Below are 10,485 nucleotides of genomic sequence, written 5' to 3' on the forward strand. Positions count from 1 at the left end.
GCACTATTTTTCTCCAACTTAACATTCCTTTCACCAATTTATTTCTTATTGTTGTTAATATTATTATTATTATTTTTTTTATTCTACATGGTTCTAGATAACTTGAACGACTACACAACTGTCTTTCCAAAATGTTGAGTTACGTGCCCTATTTTATAACACAACTAGTCTTTTGGTACGTGTTCCCTTTGAAAACATAGAATAGAATCAGTCCTGTTGTTGCAAGCAGTTAATTTTGGTGATGTGAGAATTCATGACAGTTTGAAAGGTCATTCATAAAAAATTCTTATTAGAGTCTTTGCATGTATAATTAATTTACTAATTGGTCAATACCTCAATGTAAATGTCAATACGGCTGCTTCAGGATAATAGCTGGATCCTTCCAGTAAGAGTCATTTCTCCTTTTAAGACAAATTTAAGTTTTTTAACGTATCAAACTGTAATTTGCACGTAAGTAAGAATGACTCTTTCGATAATTATGTCATGTTTGATGATTGAGATTGAATTAAATTATTAGGTAATTGGATTGGAAAGAATAACACTAATTTTTCTATGCATTTTTTTTCTTCTTATATGTGATTAAAGGACTGGTTTAACTTATGCCGTTACATGCCCTAGCAGGATTATAAATAATCCAATCACGTTGTTTTTCGGCCATTAAACATTTAATTATGATTATGAATCTTGTCCACCTTTGTCGCTCTTTCGGGGAAATTCTTCTTAAGAATTATATTTCATTTGTCTTTCTTTCTCCTCTTTTTTTAAGAGTATTTTTCCTTGGTTACCCTAGCTAATTGCTACTGACTGGCAGCTGCCAAATCTGCTGTTCAATAATAAAAATGGCACCTTTGCCATTCAATTCAACCTACGAATCCCACAATGCCTGCCTAAGCCTTGTGCTCATATATGACGTGCCCTGCCTTGGTTGGTTGGTGATAAAACGGAAGCAAGCTAAAAAACTCCAACGAATTTTGTGCATGCCACGTGGTCCACCTACATTGGATAGTTTTGGGGATCCAACACATCCCTTAATTATCGGATTACACAAGCAAGCATATGTAGCGTTAGGAATTGGAGTTGTACAACAACTAAACACACCCATGCGAGAGATTTTGGGTACTTGTGAAACCTACCCGTCTTCCTTATTACGGAAACGGTGCGAATTACTGTTTTTTTTCCCGTTATGTTTTGGCATCCTGGTGCTTGAGGCCTATAACGGTGGTCCCTATCTTTAGAAATTTGGCAAAAGCAATTATAGAGTTACAAATAGTTGTATTATTGGCTCATTCGTCCGTCTAATTACTTTACGTACAAATCTACTATAAAGAAGGGTTATGTGTATCCGGGTGATGCGCGAAGGGGGAGGTATGAACGGGGAAACTCAGGTGAGTTGGGTATGTTATTTTGGGCCGAATAAAAAAAATCACTTAGAGTTATAGTCCATGGTAAGGATGCTAGGTCTGTCCCTGATTATGGATGTCAAAACGATACTATATAGGTGATTTTTCATCTCTCCTTATAGCTAGAAATTTAGGATTCCTATAAATTATATATTGTTCATATGGTAGGGCTCATGTTAATTCATGCGTATCAGTGGAAATTTGGCCGGCCCTCCAAATGCTATGTTAAAGGGGAACAATTGACTTGAAAAGGTTAGACAAATAGTTGGACTATGGTGTAACATTTGTAATTTTATGATTGTTTTTAACAATTTTTAAAAGAGAGTAATCACGCTTCATACACTCCAACTATTGTGGTTGACTGTTTTTTTTATAATTACATCAGAATTGATGAAACCCTTAACCTATCATAAATCAATCCATCTTTCTACCATCTTTCACCACCTAGACTAACCCAAAAAAGGGTTTCTATACAAATTACTCTTCTCTAATCACTGTAGGAGGGGACAATTAAACTTTGGATCTCTTCTAATATTGAGAAGAAAGAGCTTGTTCGTAAACAAAACACATCATTAATCATACTAACTAACCACCTGGGTAACATATGATGTGTACTTATTATATCAATTAATATGGTACAAAGTCAATCAATATTACGGTAAGTTGTTAATTAATACAATGAGTTAGACGATGAGTTTTATTTTTTGGGTCAAAATTATGCAATGAATTAGATTATATTAAAGTAAGTTATCGTTTGTATAAATTTTTTTTGGTCCGTATGACATTATTTGTAAGGGTAAATTACTCAAATGGTCCTCAAATTTGTATCCGATTTACATTTTAGTCAATAAACTAAATTATTCGTTCAAATGGTCCACCAACTTTTTATTAATCGGCGCTTTGGTCATACCGTTACATTTTCTGTTAAATTTAGTCATATGAGCAGCACATGCTACATTTATGGGGGTAAATAAGACTTTTGACCTATGTATCACCTTTTTATCATCACGGTATCACCCTTTTATCACCACTGTATCACCTATGTATCACCACTGTAGCACCTATGTATCACCATTGTATCACCTATGTATCACCACTTTATCACCTATTTGGGGAACCTAGGACAGTTATGGACGGTTTTACCCTTACATTTGACGGCAACATTAACATAATGTAACAGTAGGATCAACGGAGCAATTAATATAGAGTTGATGGACCACTTGAACGAATAATTTAATTGAGGGAACAAAATGTAAATCAGATATAAATTTGAGGACCATTTGAGTAATTTACCCTATTATTATAATTGGTATTTGAATTCACTCGAATTGAATTGGTATGAGGCAGCAAAGGAAGAAAAATATAAAAATAAGGAGCATGCGGTAAAGCTAAAGGGGTCTTGACAACATAAGATGGTGAGTAGATGGGAACGTGTAACAAATAGTTCACCAACCTCTTCCTCCATTGATGCCTATCTCACCTTGAATCCCTCTCACAACTTATATAAGAGCAGAGATGGTAGGGAAGCCACAACTTGAAACGAAAACAAAAACCGAAAGAGCGCGAATGGACAACGAAAAACCCATCGTTTGTGTTCTTGATGCTTCAACCTACGTGGGCTTCTGGATTCTCAAAGGATTGCTCGGTAGAGGTTTCACAGTCCACGCAGCCATCCAGAATAATGGTAAGCTTTTTCTTTCTTGAGGTTTAGGTTATATGAGAATCTGAGTTTTTTGATATAGGGTTTGATGCAGGGGAAACAGAAATTCAGAAGAGAATCAGGGAGATGGAGAAAGTAGAAGAGAGATTGGAAGTGTTTGTTGTGGATGTTTTGGACTACCATAGCATTCTTTTGGCTCTGAAGGGTTGCTCTGCTATGTTCTGCTGTTTAGATAGTTCAGATGGATATGATGTGAGTTGTAATTTTGGTGAAACTCATATTTATAAGTATTTTTTAAATTTACTTTGATTATACTAACTCCATTTTTATGGACTGGTTAGGAAAAAATGGTGGATTTGGAGGTGAGAGGAGCAATTAATGTTGTGGAAGCATGTGCTCAGACAGAGACTCTGGAGAAGATTGTGTTCACTTCTTCTTTGACAGCAGCAATTTGGAGAGAGGATATTTGTTCTGAGAAGGATGTGGATGAGAAATCATGGAGTGATCAGGAATTTTGCAGGAAATTGAAGGTTTTGGCCTCTATCTTCACATTTATTTCTTTGTCTGGCTAGACATCACTTTGATTTTGATTGTTTATTTATTTATATTAATGGGAGAGGAATTCGAATATGGATTTCTTTTAATATTGAAAAGAGAAATATCACTGAATAATAGCCAGTTCGGTCACCTTTTAATTTTTGTAAGGAAAATGACTGGGTGGCTATAATTATATATACAATAGGTTAGGATTTTTGGTATTTTTGAAATATTTGAAGGATTGTTATGACCAATATGTTATTATTATTATTATTATTATTATTAAATGAGTGCTAAAATTATGTAGATTGGGTGAACAACATTTCTCCCTCTAACGAAAAAAACAATTAATTAGCAAATTATACAAGTTTTCTCAGAATTATATTTTACTGACATTGTGTATTTTCTTTTTGTTTGTAGTTGTGGCATGCCCTGGCAAAGACACTCTCTGAACAGGCTGCTTGGGCTTTATCCATGGACCGGATGCTGAAGATGGTTTCCATAAACTCTGGACTTGTCCTTGGGCCCAGTGTCGCTCAACAGAACCCTCGGACAACTATGTCTTATCTTAATGGTAATTAATTAATAATTAACACATCCGTTGTATTCGTAACTTTGTAACACAATAATGCTAGAGGCACCAACGCTTATCTTAACCTCTTAATTCTCTTGAACCATGATTTAATGTTATAGGAGCGGCTCAAATGTACGAAAACGGGGTGCTTGCATTCGTCGACGTGAACTTTCTAGCCGATATTCATATTCGAGCGCTGGAGGATCAGTCCACATGCGGGAGGTACTTCTGCTTTAATAGAATTGTGAATACTGAGGATGAAGCTGTTAAGCTTGCCGAGAGCTTAAGCCCTTTGATATCATTGCCACCAAGGTATGAATACTATCATGTAGGAGTAGGAACATAAGTAATTTTGATGGAGGCAAAATGACAACGTTTTGAGGTTGATTGGTGTCCTTTGTTGCATGCAGGTACGAATACCATGGGAGTGAGGTGCATACCGAGCGATTGAGGGCCAAAAAGTTGAGCAAGTTGGCTGAGGGCGCTGCCTATTAGTACAACATGAGAGATTCTTTCATAACTTTGTAATTTTCTTTTTAAGATCAACAATTGTGCCAGAATGTTATGATGTGTACAGTATTTGAAAATAAATTAAGGGTCTAAAATTACGTGTTTTTTTCAATAAGACCCAACATAAGTTTGTTTTATCACGTGACATAACCTAACGGCAAAATAGCAACTAATTCTTTTTCTCTTTCTGTTTTGTTTTTTGTTTTTTATAGACATTTCTTATTAAGAGAGACGATAATGCACTAAATTCACACACACAACATAGATGCTAGGACTCGATGTTGGAAGTATGCCTTGAAAGCCAATTGTTAGATGAAATCTTTCATAGAAAACTTCGTTTAAACCAACCATTTAGGTTAACACTTAAGGGCAAGTATGTCGACTTAGGTAACGGCTCAAACGTGATTGTTAACCTATTTGACAAGTCCATGGATTCATGAGATAAGGAAAGTGGTCTAAATAGGTTAGATGCGAAGAGACCTTTCCCTATAACTCATACCCAAAATGTTCTTGGTCATATGATCGTTCAACTGAGCATTGATGAATCGCAAAGACCAGTACGCACTATATCTGCTCGACTAGGAGAATGACTAGTATAGAGTCATTTGTGTATGGACACTGAGATAAGTGCATAGGTGCTCCTTTGAGTTCACTAAACGCCATGAAACTAGAAATCTTGTATGGAAGTTTTACTTACATGCCAAGCAAAATTTATTCAGTTGCAATAACGTAATTCCAACTAAATGGATTCTCCTAATATATTATATATTAGCTTGGGTAGCTATGACATGTTATTAGACATCACTTACGGTTTGTGGAAGCCTTAAGGACATTTCGTAACTGAGTCCTCATTAAAGCGATAATTAAAAGAAAATTTTAATTCACAATCGATAAGAAAGAATTCAAGATCGCCCACGGCCTCACTAATTAGAACCCAATAGATCGCACACCCATAAGTTCGTAATTTGAATAATAATGGAAGATGATGAAATCAACGATTAAGTCAATTAGTTAGATTAATTGGTTAAAGAAAAAAATTAATTAAAAAGTTAATTAATTACGTTGAAAGAGAATGAGCCTTGAAATGGTTTAATTACCCAAAGTTAGAAAGTGTTAGAAAATGCTTACAAACTTAGTAGTGTATAGAGATTGCCGAGCAGAAGCAATCGATTTTATGATTAGTAATGCTTATAATCAGGGTTCGGCTATATGTCCCCCATTTTGATTTTGATTAAAGTATTCCTCGTATCGGTTTCTAAAAAAATAATGGAAAATTAATTCACGTAAATAGGTCATGGGCTACCCGGTTACATAATAATTGATTGTCAATCAAGGCAAAGGTTTTAGCCCAATGCAAAATCGAATTAAAAATAAGAGTTTACTAAATGAAGAAGCCCAAATATATTCAAAAACAACTCTTGCCCAAATATTTTCCTTATATAACACAATTTGTACAAGTGGCATAAAACGATTGGACAAGAAACACGAGAGCAAAGGCTCCCGCTTTTCGTCCGTTATCACAGTTACGTCGTGCTCTCTCTCCATCTGAAAAGGGTGACCGGGGGCTACCGGAGATCGGAGACTCGCCGGAGAATCGGGTAAGATGAACAAAGAAGAAGAAGGTTTTTGTCAAGACTTTGAAGGGCACTAACTTGGAGAAAGAAGTGAAACCCGAAGAGACGGTACAAAACATACATATACACATCCGTGAGTTTTTCTTGATCATCAGAGGTTCAAAATTGAATTATTTTAAAGCTGATTTGGTAATGAATCGCTTCAATTTTGAGTAATTAGGGTTTTTGTGAGATTGAATGCGAATTAGGGCTTTTTCTTGGTTTGGGTAATCGTAGTATTATGTAAGTGTTTGAGAATTTATGATGCATTATACGCTGAGCAACAAAATGAAGGAAGAAGAAGTGAATCGATGCCAGATACAGGAATGGTATCCTAAATTCAAATCTTTGTCCATCAAAACTCGGATTCATGAACTTCCAGAATCCTTTGTCCAATACCTGCTAGATGATTCGGGGCCCTTCGTCCTCCCTGTTTCAATCTCAAATGAAGATGCTTTTCCCAATAGAATTCATAATCCCGAGGAGGCAGATGACTATCAAGTATCAGAAGGGTCTGATGATGACGAGTCAGAGCAGCCTCCATTGCCACCTTCTTTCCCTGAGCTTGAGTTGCAGGTCAAGGAATCAATTGAATCACTTGGAGGTTCTGTGTTCCCTAAGCTCAACTGGAGTGCACCAAAAGACTCTGCTTGGATCAGCACAACTGGGACACTCAAATGCTCTTCGTTCAGTGAGATTGCCCTCTTGCTACGCTCATCTGATTCATTGATCCATGACTTGTGTCATGCCTATGATTCGTGCTGTGACAAAACCTCATCGAGACCTAAGAGTTTCTTCCTTGCACTTCGTAAATGGTACCAGTCCCTTAAGCCAGAGATGGAGTTGCGTTGCTTCATACGAAATCAGAATTTGGTTGGAATTTCCCAACGTGAGGTCACTACTTTTTACCCTGCTCTGCTTGAAAAGAAAGACAGTCTTCCTGTGTTGATCGAAGATTTTTTCATGGAAAATTTGATGTCGAGATTTGAATTGGAAAACTACACCTTTGATGTCTATGTGACAGAGGATAATCGGGTTAAGGTTTTGGATTTTAACCCGTGGGGTGCATTTACCCTGCCTCTCATGTTTTCATGGGAGGAATTGGATCAGAATTGCAGTGAACTAGGAGATAATGGTGTGGACTTAAGAATTGTGGAGGGTCAGTGTGCTGTTAGGCCAGGTCTGAAGACTGCAGTGCCATATGATTATTTGGACACTAGCCCCGGGAGCGGCTGGGACCAGTTTATGAGAAATGCCGATGAAGAGCTACAGCATCAAACTAGAAATGCTCAAGCAGGTGCTTAAGGTCATCATTGTTTCAAAAATTTTGAGGTGAAATTTGAAAGTAACTGTTTCACCTATCACTTGTACTTGTTAGGTTGAAATGGAGCATGGATATTCCATCTTTGGCCATGTCTAGGAAGAAACAAAGTTTTGCATTTCAATATCTGATTATGATTTGTTAAAAAGAAAAGCCGACAGCTAGAATTGAATTTCACTCTGGATTCTGTCAATTTCTTTTGAATTTCGATTGTATTTTGATGGCTCCTTACTTCCTCTGCCTTCTCCTGATCTGCAACGCCTGCTCATGTTAGCCCAGATTCTTATTAGTTTCAAATAACTTTGATCCTTTATCTGGCCTCACTTTCTTTAATCTAGCCAAATCTTACTGTTTGAAATGCTGAGCTGAGCAGTTAGGAAAGAACATGCTCCTAAATGATTGTGGCAGCAATGCAGATGTTGAGATGGATATTAGACCAGCCATACTAGATGAGCTTGGACAAATTTTCAGCAGTTGGATTGGAAATGTTCATAAAATAAGGAATGGTAGGATTTGCATATGTTCATGCTTCCCAACAGTAATTTGCATATGTTCATGCTTCCCTTCCCATCCGTTGTGACTCATCACAGTCAACAATTCCTCTCTAATCTCTATCTTCCCTTTTGTAAAATTAAAATGTGAAAGCAATGGTTTTTTAATCATTCGCAGATTATGATCCTCTGAGTCCTTTGCTTTCCGCTAACTAAGACATTTTTAATCCTTGTTTTAACAGTAATTTAAACACAAGGATTGGTATTACGCACCGACACAACAATATGGAACATATCCAAAGATTCTTCAAACTGTTCATCTAACTACCCCTTTTTATATATTTATCATAATTAGCAAGTCTTGATCAACTTGTTAATGCAAATATCTAAGTTTGTTTGCTTTGATAAATTGTTAATGAAGATATCTAAATTTGTTTGCTTTCGGCTAGGTTCCTTCAAGCCACTTGGTTATGGCTGGCTATGGCCGGAGGAGGCCCTACAGAATATAAGAAGATTCGGTGTGTATGCTTAGAATACAACGGTTAAAAGCGCTTCTGATTGCGTTTGGCAGAAAAGCTTATAAGTGCTTTTGGGTCATAGAAGTGTTTTATAGAGAAATAGGAAGCACCTTCAACGTATTTATAATAAAAGCACTTATGAGCAAAAGTGCTTCCTAGAGAAGTAGTCCTAAACGAGCCCTAAATGTCAACCATCAAAGCTGATCGAATACTTACATTGTTCATACCATCATCAATGATCAATCCGCATGAGTTATGGTTGTTTATTCTTGTTAAACTTTGAATCTAAATTATAAATTAGGCGAATCACTTTTGTGAAACTGTTGTAAACTTAAACCATTGAGTAAGCTGATTATTGCATGAACGTGCGATTGATATTAATTGGCTAGTTTCAACATATCCAAAGTGGATATTGAAAAGAGAGAAATTTCACAATAAATCAATGTGAGAGTTCAATTTTTTCTTCTTCTTTTTGTGTGGGAATGTTTGTCTTTGGTCTAACTCGTTCTCTCAAGTGAAACTTGTTGGAGGAACAACAATCAATATTATTTGAATAATTTAATTAAACAACAAATAGAATAATGAAATTAAATATGGCAGTAAATTAAAAACTGACTACTCTTGCAGATAGAGGCTTGCAAAATTGCATTGTCCTTGAAACATAATTTCACCCATACTCATTGCTTGTAGTTATGCAGGCATTTGCTCCACCAAGATACAACTATCTAAATCAAAGTCCTAGTACTAGGGCTTTGATTTATAGCGAAATTTGTGTGTTTATCTCTAAGGCTATACATGAATGTTCTTTGCGAATTTTGTATAATATGAATGATGACATGTGTATAATACGTGATTTTTGTGTGTATTATTGAAAATTTGTAAAAATAAAGTATATTAAACATGAAAAATAAGTGCGTACGTGTTCACCCGTTTTATGTTTGCTCCTGTGATGGAAGGGCGAAGTTCCCCACTGGCTTGGAGACCATGTGTTGGTCAACAAGTCAGCTTTCTTTGGTGTGCGAGCGTGCCACTGCTAGCGACGTGAATCCTAGCAGATTTCTTTTAGAATAGATAACTTGCGCCCCAAGTTACTGACTTCTAAAAATCAAACGATTGTGAATTTGGGTGAGGAATATCTCCCAAGTAAGTTCTTTTCTTGCCTCAGACTGGTGAGGACTTTCACAATTTATCTCAGTATCAAACGGCTGTTCTGGCCAGAAGTGTTTAATAGAAGTGAGACTGTTTCAAGCAGAACTGCCTTTTACAAAACAATAAATATACATATTGACTCTGAGGAGACTAAAAGATGGCTGGAACTCCACTTCTGCTTGGATGGAAGGTTCCAATCTGGGCCGGACTGGACGTCTCTGGGTCGGTCCGTACTGCTTTGTGGCTTCAAATGCTAGGCTGGCCTATAAATCGATACCAAAGTTGGATTTTGGCAGAGCTTTATCTTTGCTTCACTCTCCGTGAGGCCTTCTGAGTAGGCAGAACTGCAGCTTCCTCAGTTTGAAAGGGGCAGAATTGGCTATTCTTGATGATCCGGTAAGCTAGGGATCGCGCTACGAGAGAGTTGTTCTGCTTGGACAGAACTCTTCATTAATTTTTGCTGAAGTCTCCACGTCTGTGAAAGCTCAAAACTCTGCTTGTCTTGGCTTTTGCTGAACCAAATTTGTAACGAGAAATCTCGTTTTGAAAGACTTATTTTCTAAGTCTGAACTTTGGGATTTTAATCTAAGGCTAGCTTTTCTTGGGATTTAAGTGAGCTCTTGGCTTTTCTTGTTGTTGTCTTTTTTTTTTTGTGTTGAAAAAAATGTGTCCTCTTCTCTTTGCCTACTTCTGTTTTTATAAGATTTTGATT

At 36.6% G+C, this 10,485-nt stretch overlaps 2 protein-coding genes across 3 annotated transcripts; both read left to right on the forward strand.

Annotated features, from left to right (window-relative positions):
- Positions 1 to 2,792: 2,792 nt before the first annotated feature.
- Positions 2,793 to 4,790, forward strand: LOC117614438 (cinnamoyl-CoA reductase-like SNL6). 2 transcript variants are annotated; one of them, XM_034343250.1, is made up of 6 exons: positions 2,793 to 3,084; positions 3,143 to 3,312; positions 3,402 to 3,590; positions 4,018 to 4,171; positions 4,291 to 4,483; positions 4,582 to 4,790. In XM_034343250.1, exons 1-6 carry the CDS (start codon positions 2,916 to 2,918, stop codon positions 4,664 to 4,666), a joined length of 960 nt encoding a protein of 319 aa, XP_034199141.1. In that variant the 5' UTR covers positions 2,793 to 2,915; the 3' UTR covers positions 4,667 to 4,790. The 2 variants fall into 2 exon arrangements, with proteins under 2 accessions (XP_034199141.1, XP_034199142.1); XM_034343251.1 differs by having other exon boundaries at positions 2,794 to 3,084; positions 3,155 to 3,312.
- Positions 4,791 to 6,165: 1,375 nt separating this feature from the next.
- LOC117614121 (cell division cycle protein 123 homolog) lies at positions 6,166 to 7,792 on the forward strand. Its single transcript, XM_034342819.1, has one exon. It carries the CDS (start codon positions 6,556 to 6,558, stop codon positions 7,597 to 7,599), a length of 1,044 nt encoding a protein of 347 aa, XP_034198710.1. The 5' UTR covers positions 6,166 to 6,555; the 3' UTR covers positions 7,600 to 7,792.
- The last annotated feature ends 2,693 nt before the right edge of the window (positions 7,793 to 10,485 follow it).

Source organism: Prunus dulcis, chromosome 1 (genome assembly GCF_902201215.1).
Source record: "Prunus dulcis chromosome 1, ALMONDv2, whole genome shotgun sequence".
Taxonomy (NCBI): Eukaryota; Viridiplantae; Streptophyta; class Magnoliopsida; order Rosales; family Rosaceae; genus Prunus; species Prunus dulcis.

Bases quoted from the DNA above. Each gene is read 5' to 3' on its own strand.
- LOC117614438 (XM_034343250.1), top strand. From the start codon at position 2,916: ATGGTAGGGAAGCCACAACTTGAAACGAAAACAAAAACCGAAAGAGCG. The intron at 4,172-4,290 runs GTAATTAATTAA...TTAATGTTATAG, and splicing joins AACTATGTCTTATCTTAATG to GAGCGGCTCAAATGTACGAA. The intron at 4,484-4,581 runs GTATGAATACTA...TGTTGCATGCAG, and splicing joins TTGATATCATTGCCACCAAG to GTACGAATACCATGGGAGTG.
- LOC117614121 (XM_034342819.1), top strand. From the start codon at position 6,556: ATGATGCATTATACGCTGAGCAACAAAATGAAGGAAGAAGAAGTGAAT.